At 43.3% G+C, this 14019-nt stretch overlaps 2 protein-coding genes across 4 annotated transcripts in view; one reads left to right on the top strand and one right to left on the bottom strand.

Moving 5' to 3' along the window:
- LOC109504413 (uncharacterized) overlaps positions 1-1496 on the top strand; it is a 104641-nt gene extending 103145 nt beyond the window's left edge. Inside the window, exon 6 of one of the 2 annotated variants that reach the window (XR_003113788.1) lies at positions 814-1496. The gene's annotated coding sequence lies outside the window, so the exon portion shown is untranslated. Of the gene's footprint in view, positions 1-704 lie in introns of both variants that reach the window. The other variant, XR_003113787.1, reaches the window with a different exon arrangement.
- The window catches only part of alpha-Man-Ia (alpha-Mannosidase class I a), a 923832-nt gene that overhangs the window by 368070 nt on the left and 541743 nt on the right, over positions 1-14019 (bottom strand). For both annotated transcript variants that reach the window (XM_025304268.1, XM_025304269.1), the window contains exon 3: positions 5988-6203. In XM_025304268.1, the coding sequence (XP_025160053.1) occupies positions 5988-6203 (216 nt within the window). The remainder of the gene's footprint in view (positions 1-5987; positions 6204-14019) is intronic.

The raw sequence follows: 14019 nt of genomic DNA, 5'->3' as shown, positions 1-14019 counted from the left end.
CCCGAATTTATCGCCCGTCCGAATCGCGGACGAGTCGATATAACCCGTTCATGATCTTGGTTCCCACCTAGCCGGTGCAAAGGCTGAACGCGAACGCGCTTTCATTCTTGTATAAATCTCATTGAAGGCAATATATTGCAAGGTATTCCTTTGGCCCCGCTCGGCTCACACACATATCGGCCATTGAAATTTATTTCACTGACCAGACGCGAGTAAGCGAGATGAATCGTTGCCGTTGCCGCCTTTTAATTTCGTTCCTTATCGTTATTATTGGACGCGCTCGCGCGCTCGCGAAATATACACACGCGCAGACTATTCTTCCCCGTTATCCTCTCGTTCATCTTGCATACTAGTCGTAATTATAGTTCCGGGATACTCTGCACATGTAATGACGTGAAACACGTTAACATTCTAGTTGAGGTGGAAGCATGAGACGTTAATATCCGCTGGTGAATCCACCGGAACGAGATTTCCTTTAATATGGGCGAATATGCTTTCGGCATGTAATTACAACGCATTAATTACGGCGAATTAATAGTTCGATTAAAGAGATCAAAAGGGCCTCTTTCCCGAAAGTTGCAATAAAAAATCCCGTTCTTGAAAATAAAGTCGCGCTGCGTCCATTCTGCTTGATCATCGCGCGCTAAATATTTCACGACGAGATTTAATTGCGAAGTCCTTGAAGGTTCGCGCTATATTTCAAGAGAGGCGTGGACAGGAGCGAACCTGCGGTACCAGATGGGCGAGGGGATAAGACGGACGGAAGTCGTATCTAATGTTCCTTGACGTAACTTTGCGTCTCTCCTCCTTCAGGCGAAACGACACCGGGGAAAGAGTTTCTGGCAGAGGCCCGCGAAACAATAGGCATAACTTCCAACACGGTTGACACACCGGTTACCGCAAGCCGAAAGCAGCTAATACGGCAAGTTATCCACTTAGAAATCCGACGTAACACCGGGGAAGAGAAGAGTTCGAGGAAGAAGGAGAGGGGGGGAGTCGTCAGCGAGTACGCGAGAGGCTGTTACTAACTTTGGATAAACCGGGTTAAGTTTCCTGACTCGGTACTTACGGAAGTGCCACGCGAAAACGCCCGAGTTTATTCTTCCCGCATGCAACGACAGAGAAATATCGTGGGCATCGATTTACATAACGATTAAGTTAATTAAGCGCTTAAATGTGTTGTTTGCCCTGAAACTCTCGGAGAAAGTAATCGGAGAAAGTAATATATCTTCGGGGACTACTAATTCTCATACCTTCATGTGGCATGAAAATGTTACTACATACATATCTTTTTTTTGTTATTTTCAACGTCCTGTCACTGCAGAAAACACAGTAGAAAGAATAAAAAACATTTTCCGCGAAGATTACAGGCGTATCTGGGCGAACATAGCGAACATTTAAAACACTTACTGTGATAATAAAAAGATTCAAGGCTTTAAATTTTCTGACTTATAATTTTGTTGATATCCTAACAATATTTAAATTTTCGTAAAATACTCCGATATAAAAATTATTAAGCTTGAAAGTTTTGAATATTACCTACGGAGTGACTGAGATATAACCTTTTCCATAGAAAAAAAAAACATTTTTGTCCCTAGTTGGTAACGAAAACCAACATTTAAGATCACCAGAGTATATACTACAATTTTGATTTTAGAGAGTAGATGAATAAATGTCTTTATCTCTTACCGCTACGTTTGTGAGAAAAACGTGGCGAATGTTTTATCAAACTCAGTCTGTATATCTATATATGGTACACACGTACAGAATGCTAAATTTCAAACTGACAGGTCAAATATCTCGAAAGCTATACAATATCGAAGTCTGTTTTTTTTAAGGTTGTATTGTTTCGAACGGAGCATATTTTGATAAAAAATATTTAATCTTGGGTGGAGGCATCAAGGTAAAATAAAGGTCTAATTATTTTCTTAAGTAAAACTCCAATTTTTTTAACATCTATGTTTGTAACCCTAGTTACGATAAATTCAATGACCATATATCCAAGATGATTAGAGGTCAAATAATGGGGAAAAAAATAATGCTTTAGTAAAGTAAAAAAAGATACTTATTCGGTAGGATTCGGGATACTTTAAAAATAACAATCTAGGCAGGTCAGATCAGATGGTCTGAATGGCCAAGACAGTGCAACTCCTCGATCTTTTTTTTTATTATTTGACTTCTAATCATCTTGTGATCATTCGTCGTGACAAGGGCTACAAACGTAGGTGTTCCAAAATTAGAGTTTCATTTAAAAACATAATTTAACTTTTATTTTATCTTGACATCTCCACTTGAAACTAAATTTTTTTTTTCAATATGGGTCCCCTTCAAAATAATTCGAGAAAATACAATTTGGAAAAAAGAACAGATCTTGATATTGTTTAGTTTTCAAAATATTGATTTTTTACGCTCGAAATTTAGTACCCTGTATACACAGATTTAAAAAAAAGATTTAGGACTTTAAGGGCAGATAGTACTAACAAACTGGAGAAAAAATGTAACAAATATGAGTCGAAAAATTAATGTTGTCGGAGTTATGAATAATTATTTATTTTAATTAAAGCAAGTTATTTATCGCTTCTGGTGCACAGCCATACATAAAATACATTTCTGCCATTTCTTGATTAGATATTGATTAGATCATATGATGTCATTCTTATCGTATTGCAAAAGTTTTATGATAGCTTTCTGCAATTGTTCACTGTTCACAAGGATATGTGACTAATAATTCGCCCAGTAAAGCGTGTATAAATGGAAAGAAAATAGATGTTTGTTTAGCAAGCAAGAGCCAGAGCCAAGAGACTTTTTTAATGACTCCTTTACAGCATGGTAGTCTCTTCACCGATAAATGACATAAATAAATTATATCAAAGAATACAAAAGCACCAGAAACGAACAAGTTTTGCTTTAATTAAAATAAAAAATTGTTCACAATTCCCACAATATTAATTTTTCGACTCGTCTATTAGGACTTTTTTCGTCCATTTTATGAGTACTATCTATCCTTAAAGTCCCAAACTTTTTTTTTTAAGTACTCTGTATATAGGGTGTCTGACGTGTCAACGCAATATCAGGCAGTCGCTTCTCAACCATTTTCTGCAAGCTCGCATCTACATCCGCGTACCATACGTTGCGCGCGCGGATTCGCTAATCTTCTTTTATGATTAATTCGAAATTTCACGTGGTTGTTTAAAAAATGACGGAGATCTTCGTGCTCAGCTCAACGTGCTCTACCTTTATGCGCGGGTTGATACGTCTTGCGTCACTGTATATGTCAAAATCACGCAAATAACTGGAAGACGCATGAATAAATCATAGAATGACAGGTGCGATTTTTGCAATCGGCAGTATTTGTCGCGTGTTCCATTTATCTCAACGCAAATATGCATCATTGCTGTTACACGTTGCCTTGAGTTGAGCAAGAATATTCGCAGAGAATGACGTACACCGTCAAATAATTTCATAACATTACCAATTCATCACGCACGGACGAGTGAATATTTTCAGCATTTTAAAATATTCGTGGCCTTAAGCTGACAATTCGCGCCGCATCGCACCGAAACGGTCGACCATGATATTTTATCAAGAAAATATTGGATCTGGTTCTCAAGGATTTGAGATATTTCAGTGTATACCTGTCTTGCGAAGATAAGATACTCGTTCTCCATCAAGGTCATGGCGGCAAGTGAACGTTCGCAATTTTTGCAGGATTATCCTGGGAATCTCTGTGAGAGTTGAAAAGTCTCTACTACGAAACTATAAAAGAACTCCACGTTCCCCCCATTTTTCAACTTATTCGTACACACTCACCTAAGTATTCCTCTTTCTCTCCCTTAAATGAAGGATCGTAGACATTTATACATCGCGATCGGTATATCGTGCACTTACCTTAAGCGTCGCCGAATGTGATGTCATTCACTCTTTTATTACATTTTCTATCCGTATAGATCGTAAAGGATCACGTAAAGAAAGAAAAGACTCGAAGGGTGTCCTCAACGTCTCGTCGGGGCGCGACTTCTCTAGGCGGGGCAAACGCATTTCCAGGATGTTCCGTAACGAAAATGTGAAGGGTGAGCGACACGAGAGGAGAAATAGTGTATGCAGACGCGGACCGATATCAAAAGTTCGCCTTCCGTTGGGGCCCACGGAAACGAGGCGGTGACACGGCTGCGTCAAGTGAGTTGACTCACGACGAAATTGGTTTCGACGCATATCGGCGAATGTCAAACTTTCATCGTGATACCCCCGTATATGTGCTAAGTGGTATAGTATGGCAGGATGCATTAAAGGAGTACGTTTTTCGAGTTCCAAGGAGTTTCTCATTTTGCGCTTTTCATTTTCAGCCTCTCGACTCTCCTTTCCAGCGGCAGAATCCAAAAGTCGAGCGTACTTTAACACCGACGAGTGCCGCAGAGACGACGAGAGTGTGATAAACAGTATCGGTAATGCAATGTGTGATCGCGCAAAACTTCTCGATCCCATCGTTCGAGTGTCATTCGCGCGTCAACTCGGCGCTGCTTGTGACCATGATTTTTTTACACAACACGCGCGAGTGATGCACAGAACACTGCAATAAGCGCAAAATAACACGTGTCGAAGTAACATATGCGTTAACGCGCTCCGCCAGCGTGCAATTTTTGTCACATTTTTATCACACATATATGATACAGTCATCGTATGAAATGCGCCAAATTTAACATGATGCCACGCGTCATTTGTAGCTAGTTTTAATATAAAGCTTAGGAGAAAATTGCGAAAAATTGTATTTGCTTAATATCGTGTGTTTCTGCAAATCCAATTAAAAACGGAAGTTACGTATATTAGATTGCTGCAACCTGTGTTACATTGTATTAAATCGTATTACATCGTAATAGATTATATCGCGTTGTATCACACTGCGTATCAAAATAAATGATATAAAGCAACATCGTATTCTATTGCGTAACATTAAATTGTATTGTATTGTAATACATATCATATTGTGTGTCACACGACAACGTAAAGCAAATTATACAATATTATATTAAATCAGAAATGCAAGAAAAACTGACTCGCGTAGATGCAACAGCGAAAACTGTGACGCGAAAGCAAGGTAAACGAATAAGACAGGAACTATATTATTTCAGTGCGTTTATTTTAGACTTCAATATCATGATCACACACGGCACCTTGCGTCAAACGCACGCACGCACGAACAACAACAAGATCGCCCATTTCCACGCGGTCGAGCCATCATCGTCGCGCTGATTATCGCGTCACCGCGACTGCGGCGATCGTTGGAATAAAGACGAGCTTGATCTCGCTGAACGCTGACCCTGGAGGGTCGGATGCGCACCGGGAGCGCATCGAGATAACGCGTTCATCTACAGCCATCCACGCTGAAAACGGACTCCTTTAAGGTGGCTGTCTGCGTACATCGCTGTGTACATTGCCTTCGCAGCCGGTGGCTGCGAAGAAAAGCCGCGGGAATTCTCCGCTGAGATACACCGCGCCGGAGAAATACCGCTCACGTTTGCAATTTCGTCGGAACACAGAGCCGTGGTTCCGCCCCGCGCGTCGAAAATTACCCTTCGCGTCAAACGCGCGTCGTACGAAATGTTAAATGCCGTACTATCAAAAATAATAACGTAAGTGTCGTGTAAAGCAAATTTCCTGGGCAATATCGACGCGACGTGCGAAAAATGTTGAGCGCCGCAGAAATAGTATGAGAGAACGGTGCAAGGTACAGTCGAGATGTAAAATTAATCGGAGCAGTCTGCCGTGCGCAAAGAGGATAAAATTTGCGCACACGGATGCACATCCGGTGCGATTCGGCGAGATCCTCGCAGCGCGCTATCGCCGTACCTGGCAAATTCCGCGGGATAATTCGAAACGAACGATAGACGGATAATTTACGAAGAGTGATGGCGCTGAATCCGCGCCGCTCCGTGAGTTTCGCGGCGAGCAAAGACGAAGGCATGCGATCCATACGAAAATGCGGTACTCACGATATCGAAGTCCAGGTTCTCGGCGATCCAGTCGCGTCCTTGCTTGAACTCGTCATGGAGACCCATGATGTAAAGAGTGTCGAGCCCATCGACGATGGTCGCGCCCATGTTGGAGGCCCCGAAGATGCTGGCACTGTGGCCCCTTTTCGAGATCGGTCGTAGCTCGTTCTTCCCCCACGCGTACCGCACATAGTTGTCCCAACCATGCTTCATCATCTGCGTGAAAATCGAAGAAACGTGTGCGATTAATTGGTGCGCGCACCGACTTCTTTCGTCGCAGAACTGTCCTTTTTCTTGTTTTTACGACCATGCGTACGCGGAGGAAATGTCAGTTCGTGCGACGGAATGACTCAGCGGACGAAGACTCGATTACGAGAAACGATATCTCCGTTATCGAGACCGAAAATACTCATCTGAACGGTTGGCTGCGCTAAAACTTGACTGAGAGATTTGCCTGCGACACTTGAATGTGAATAAAAATCCCTTCTGCAAGATCGATTCTGTTCCCGGAAACGTTGCCAATAATGCGATTTTGAACCCGAGTGTGCGAGTTTTTCTCCTCCACTTATATACATTGAGACGCTTTGTTTTATCTATATGAAGGCAGTCGTCAAACGGATACAACGAAAAATGCAACACTATCTGCAAGATGTGTATATTTATATAGACCCATATTCTGAATTCGCTTTCGTCGCTAAAAGTGACGGTAAATATTTACAATAACGGACCACTCTCCCACGATCTTTATATATATATATTATAGAACTAACCTTCCTGAGTAATAATTAAAAGGTTTTAGCCGTCGTTCATTGTTTATTAAAAAGTTATTAAGAAAGAAAGTTTAATGAATATGATGTAATTTTCGGACACTGTATATAGATATTATAGTTTCCTATCATCGTATCGTACGATAAGTTGTTTTATTTACATTTCTTACCGGAATGAAATAAGCTATTGTTGACATTAGACCTATGAAACGTACTTGCAAGGAATAATAAACCAAATTCAAATATAGTGTATACGTAGAAATATAGGAAACAGTACATATAAGTGGAAGAGGGATTCCGCCCCTCCTCCGCACCCCCTCCCCAAAAAAGTCTAACCTAACCTAACTTATTGCATTTTTATATTGTTGGACGTTGTTGAAAAGACTCCTTAAAACCCACAACACCTAATTATATGCAGATATAATAAGTTAAGTTGGGCTAGATAATAGATCTTAAGAGGACTTTTTCAACAATGTCCCAAAATATATAAAGATGCAATAAGTTAGGATTTGTTCGGGGAGGGAGTGCGCGGGAGGGACGAAGCCCCTCTCCCGCTTATACGTACTGCTTAACAATGTTTAATGTACATAGTGTCTAAAGAAAATGGGTTTTATCTATTTATAAAATTTCATTTATTTATAACCTTTTAATAAACAATAAGCGACGACTAAAACCTTTTGATTATTACTCAGGAGGGACTTAGTTCTATAATATATGTCAATATGAAGACCGTGAGAGGGTGGTCCGTTAATGTAAATATTTACCAAAGTAACTCTAAAAGTAGTTTACAGCCAATCAGAAGGCCATCATATGAGCCATTTTTACAGTCACTTTTAACGATAAAAGAGAGTTCGGAATATGAGCCTGTACCATTACTTACATTGTTACCCCAAAGAAAGATACATTAACTATAAACATGTTTTCCTCAACTGAAAAAATTCGCTATATTAGCAAATTTTTTAGTTAGCGAAACATTACATTAATTGCAAAGGCGACATAGAACCTGTTTCCAATAACCTAAATATTCGACAACATAAAGTGAACTATAGATTGTGACCAACGAAACTTGTATTCTTGACAACTTAATGTTCGACTGAGGTGACCGAATATAGAGGGTGCCCATTTTATTTTTGACAATTAAATATCTCGAAAAATATGGAAGATATGGAAAAATGTTTCAGACAAAAGTTGTATGGTTTCAAGGGGAACATAAAATAACTATAACAGATGGCGCCACTTTCGAAATATTCACTAATCATTACTTTTCTTAAACGGAAACCCCAATTTTTTATTATACCATCTTTTTCTATCAATTAATTTGAACAACTTTTGTCTGAAACATTTTTTTATTTGCCTAATATTTCTTGAGATATTTCAGGAAAACTTGATAACTTCTTCAATATTTAACTTACGATATCTCGCTGTTTATCGGGAAAAAAAATGATACCAGATTTTTTTACTCTATTTGGTCTCAAGAATATATTGTTGAATATAGTGTAATAGCGCCCTGACTTTTGTTCATTTGATGATTTTGAAATTTCCGAAAGTTGATAAGTTTCCATATCTTCCATATTTTTCGAGATATTTGACTGTTAAAAATAAAATGAGGACGATAGAAACCTTCCAACGGAATTTTTCCGCTGCTGGAACTGAACTTTCAGTTGATTTCTGAGGAACCGAAAGTTTCGGTTGTCGTAACTGAAATTCAGTCTTATCAAATGAATAGTTTTCTGCGTGTACGGATTCCTGCTCCTCGTAGATATTCCGGCATCGTGCCGTGCGACCTCTTGTATTCATAATTAATCGCCCCACACGAAATATGCCTAAAACGTACGTACCAGAAGTCGCCGTCGAGGAATCCGGTGTCTTCCCAGCAGGATCAAAAGTATGCGCGCGAGTCGAAGTAGCAAAGAGGCTCCTCTAGGATGGCAGCTACGAGAGAGCCGTTCCGTGAATAACAAGTATATAGCCCGGCCCGGCCGTTCATCGACCGTTATTTCCGTTCTCCCTTGATTTTTCGAGCCATTTGCCGGACACCCGCGGTCGCGGCCGCTTCATCACGTTTTTATGATGGCATAATTTAGAGGCAATATAATATCGAGAGAGGGCTCGGCCACAGTGGCACCGCCAGAGATGGCACCTCTCTTCCTGCCTGCGGTAATAATACGAGGAAAAGCAAGGAAAGAGGAGAGCCAGCGGAAATTGGAGGCCGCGAAGAGCCGCGGGACGACGAGGAAGGAGAAAGAGCGTTGTATCGCGCCGATGAATCGCGAGGCATGTTTAAACGCGATCCTCTTATTATCCCCAGATACCTCATTAAAAGCGGCTGATGCGACGATAGAAATCCCTCGACGTCACGGATTACCGAAAAGGGCCGATAAATTCGCGAAGAAGGCGGAGTAGCCGCCGCGCAGCGGATCGAAGAGGCGACGTGTCGCTATGAAGACGCGAAATTCCGAGGGGTGCGAGAGGAGAGGAAAGGCGACGAGCGTCGCGTTATTACGTCGGCTTAGGAGGCGGGCTGGCGGTGCGGAAAATTGCGAAGGACGATCGTGCGGGTTGACGGCGACGTCGCGCCGTTCAACTCCTTCCGCCATTATCCGCGTAATCGCGGATAATTTGTTCCGTGGAAACCGCGGTGAATGTGCGCGGCACATGCTGGACCCGTGAACGGTAATCTGGTTAACATCCATGTTAGGATTAAACCATTAGCCTCGGCGTCGGGGCCGACGGATCGAAAGGAAGACCGTGAGGAGCGAGGCGACGGGGCGGGGAAGCAGAGGGTCGAGGTAGAGGGTGCGAGCTGGACGGCGGCAAAACCTCGTGTCGGACGTGTGGCCTCGTTCAATTATTCTCTCTTTGTTGCGTCACTTCCGCAGTAACCGGATTCTCCGGCCGACTCGTCCGGAAGGGCCCCGTTCCTTTTTTCGCTTTTGTAATCCAAGAGTAATCCATTAAAACCATTTAACGCGGTTAAGCGGTAAGTACCGACACGGGGAAAAAAGACACGTGGCGCGGCGGACGTGCGAAATATGTTCGCTCGTGAAGAAGGGTGAGGGTGAAAGTGAGCGAGAGAGAGAGAGAGAGAGAGAGAGAGAGAGAGAGAGAGAGAGAGAGAGAGAGAGAGAGAGAGAGAGAGAGAGAGAGAGAGAGGTGTCTGTTTTAATCAGTGGTGGAATTAAGTACGCAAGGTTCATCTCTTTATTTATTCATATCCGAGAGACTCGAAATAGCGACATACCTGGAATTCGTTTGATAATTGGACGAATAACGGAGAAAGAAAATTAAAAAAATACTCATATGTGTCATGGGACTTGGTAGAATTTCTCTGTGGATTCCGAGTTCCTCTCATTCTTCCTCTCTCCTTCTCTCCCTTCCTTCTTTCTCCCTTGTGTGATATTTTCGCCGAGATCTAAGAGCTCATTACATTCAATTATTGACGTAAAAACTGATCCTCGAATGAATGTCCTACAAGGCGCAACACACAAATGCGACTCGATGGTACTTGATCTACCAGCTTTCCGGATACATCGCGCAACGCAGGTTGAATGTAATTTTACATCATACCGTACTGCGCATTCATTAACCCCAGTTACTCGGAGAAGAGAAGGACAAGGGAGGAGGCGGGGGAGAGGAGGACGGGGCATATACTTCCTGCATACCGCCCGCGAATTTCACGAGACCAAAAACACCGCCGCCGCCGACTTGGCCACGGTTTAATCCTACGCGATTTGACACAGTATTTCTTTTCTTCTCCGGTGTCTAAACCCCGTGTCCAATTAACACGAGCTCATGAATGAATTCATTATTTTACGCGCATTACTCAAGCGCAGACAAACCGTGGCAGCTTGCGGAGCATCGCGGACGATATAAATTTTGCAGGGCACTCGTGGGAGCTCTCTTGCGTTTTGAGAGCGAGAGAGAAAATATCCTTTCAAATTGCCGGCGCTCCACGCATTTCCATTAATAAACAAAATGCACGCGCCCCGGTAGGCAGAGGAAAATCAGCCTCGTGGCGAAAAGGGACCACGCGCTCGCGCTCGCGCTCGCTTCGTCAGGCGATTGAGTATGCATACTACACAACAAAGCAAAGCTCGGGGGGATACGCCGGGGGGAGGGAGGGGGCGGGGGAGAGAGAGAGAGAGAGAGAGAGACGCACACAAATGCGCATCGACTGCACCGGGTTTGGCGAGCGTGTGCGGGGTGTATCGGCGATACCGGGCACATATAAGTGTACTTAACCGTGGCACTTTTATTTCCTCTCTTTATTTCCCGCGGTTTTCAATTTACGTTATTTATTGCCCTCCACGACCGTCCCAGTCGTCCCGCCGCGTCGGCGTCCCACCGTGATTTTGTGAAAGCATACCAACCCTTTGCCTCCGTCGACGTGCGCGCGCGCTCACACACGCACACCGACGCGAGGTGTATAGGCCGCGCATCAAACGCGCGCGCGTTTTTCCACACAGACACCGCAGACGCACAGAGTGTTCCTGTACACACGATATCCTTTTTTACCAGCGTCACGGTGAACTCGCTGACAGGTCGACGTCACGAAGCCCTTTAAAAACGTTCCGCGCTTGTCATAAAAATCTAACCGCACCCGGACGACGTCACGCGGGGAGGGAGGTGGATTTAGTTTACGCGTTGCACCTCTGCGGGGAAAAGCCGATCGCGACAGAAAGATCGCGCGAGAGCTAGCGAGAGAGAGAGAGAGAGAGAGAGAGAGAGAGAGAGAGAGAGGGAGAGGGAGAGAGAGAGAGAGAGAGAGTTAACAAAAGGCGAGAGAGAACTTAATATTTCACGAAGGGGGAGATCAACGAGCAAACTCGCCAGGCGAGAAAGGAAGAGAGAGAGAGAGAGAGAGAGAGAGAGAGAGAGAGAGAGAGAGAGAGAGAGAGAGAGAGAAAACGAAGAGAAGAAGCACGACAAGGGTGATGCGCAGAGCGGCGAAGAAATGAAATTTTGACCGAAGGAAAACTCCACACGCGGGGCTGAGAATCTCGAATGCCGGCCAGCTTTCGCCGGAGTTTTCGTTTCTGACGATCTCCCAGCGGTCAGTCAAAATTACACGGTCAAAATTACTGCGTCGCGCGCGTCCTTTGATATCGGAATGCGCGTCCGAGACGGTGCTCGCCGACACGGCAAAACGCGCTCGAATCACGAGGTCGTTACCGGGTCTCGTGGCATGAATGCAGCAAGATCCACGGTGTCTCGTTGCGACACGTGGAATTACATTTGGGAAGCTGCTCGTGCGAGAAAGCGTCGGCGTCGCCGGGAGCGGAGGTACTGAAAATTGTGCGCGGCGACTGTAGTGTAAGGACGAAATCGTATTTTAAGTATTTTAAGGAAATCTACCTGTGTGAATGAGGATCCTTAATCGGTAAATTAATAAGAGACGACGGTTGATTTCATAAACGCACACTCTCTTTAAGGAGACTGAAGGGTCAGATTACTGAAAAATCGTTATCAAAAACTTGTTTTTGATAATGATTTTGTGACGAACTGAATAAATGTGCAAGAATGAAAATTTTACATTTATATAACATATGAAGAGTAGACAATTTTTGTTTATTAACAAATACTCATATAAATATACGTCCACTTAAGTTTTAAACGCGTTTTTCTCGAAATTTTATTGTCCAACTTTTTGCAGTGATTTCTCCGAAACTGAGCTTCGTATCAATTTGAAATTTTAAAGCAATAACATTTGTTCATGTGGCTCTCAGGTGAACCATGGACAATTCCGTCAAAATATTTCATTTCGAGATATTAATTTTTTTATTGTAAAAGAACTGAAAAATTTGAATTTTTTCCTAATAATAGCTGCCATTTTGTTCATTTTGTTCGGTTTCTTTTTCTCAGTAGTCCTCAAGATTTCTAATTAAAATTCACTCTGATCGGACCACCAAGAGCCGAGATATTACTGCAAAAACGATAATTTGAAAAAAAAGGAGAGTATATTTCAGGTATATATATTTATATATATATATCGTATATTTATACGAATATTTATCGATAAACAACATTTTTCTACTCTTCATATGTTGTACAACTATACCTAAAATTTTCATTCTTGCACATTTATTCAGTTCGTCACAAAATGTTATCAAAAACAAGCACGATTTTTCAGCAATCTGAGCCTCCAGTCCCATTAATACGTTAACATGGAAAATGCAACCGAGATTATACAAAAGAGTCACCACCTACATCTGATCTCCTCATACATCTGATCTCCTCATACTGATCTCCTCCGAAACTCGTGAGACTTGCGGTAGTAAAATATACGATTGATGAAAAGAGGAGACGGTAATGGATTCGCATAGATCGGCACCCGCGAGTAGTAATAGTCCGATCGAAATTTGAATGTACCACGATGCGTCGGAAAGAGTCACTGCATATGTTTAACAAAACAGAAACTATACCAGCAGCCCATTCGCGGATTACTTCGCAGTTCGTTTATGTGTTTCACACTTGACTTGCCGCGGCCGAAGAAGACTCTCCCTTCTTCCCGGCAGTATTTATACCCAAATAGGTGTCTCTGTACATCGGAGACCATTTACCTATACACATTGCGACATCGCGAGATGTCGCCAAGTGGTCTAAATCTTACAGTAGCAGTACAGTCGCGTGAAGGAACTCGTCGTGACTGGGTCCTCTCATCGGACTAATAAAATTATCGCACCGTTATCCGAGAACGACACGCCACCATTGTCCCGAGTTTCTCGTTATCTCATTATTATATGTTTATCCGGGGCGGTCGAAGTCTCGCGAGCGGCTGTTCCACGCGCAATGGCTCGGTCGTTGCTGCGTAGTTGAAATTAAACGCACGGCGGCCAGAAAGGTAAGCGTGTAACTGCGCAACGTGTTGCGCGGCTGCGAGAGCAACGACAACACGCCATTAGCGCCGATGCGTAAAGAGTATCGTGGAAAATTCCCTGCGTCTCGAAGCCGCCTCCTGCTGCGAACGGCCGCCTCCAGCAGGAACAGCGGCAGTTTACGTACAAACGACCTCGGCAAAAATGGAACGCGAGCCGTGCCCGCCCTGAACGTGCTCCTAAAGTAAAGCTCTCGTGGGGGAAAGTACTGACCCAGGCCTGGCCCAGCGGAGGAAGCCCCCGCTTGCGATTACGTGAGCGGAAGTATTCTTTGTAATAATACGAAAGCAGTTCGAAGAGGAAGTTCCACTCGAGCTTTGACGAAAAAAGAAGGAGTGAAGTGAAGGAGTACAAATGAGACTCAAGGTACGTGGTATCCGCGCTCTCGGT

Source organism: Harpegnathos saltator, unplaced genomic scaffold, assembly GCF_003227715.2.
Source record: "Harpegnathos saltator strain DR-91 unplaced genomic scaffold, Hsal_v8.6 scaffold60, whole genome shotgun sequence".
Taxonomy (NCBI): Eukaryota; Metazoa; Arthropoda; class Insecta; order Hymenoptera; family Formicidae; genus Harpegnathos; species Harpegnathos saltator.
The sequence above is the reverse complement of the archived record's forward strand: the minus strand, read 5'-3'. Positions and strand labels throughout refer to the sequence as shown.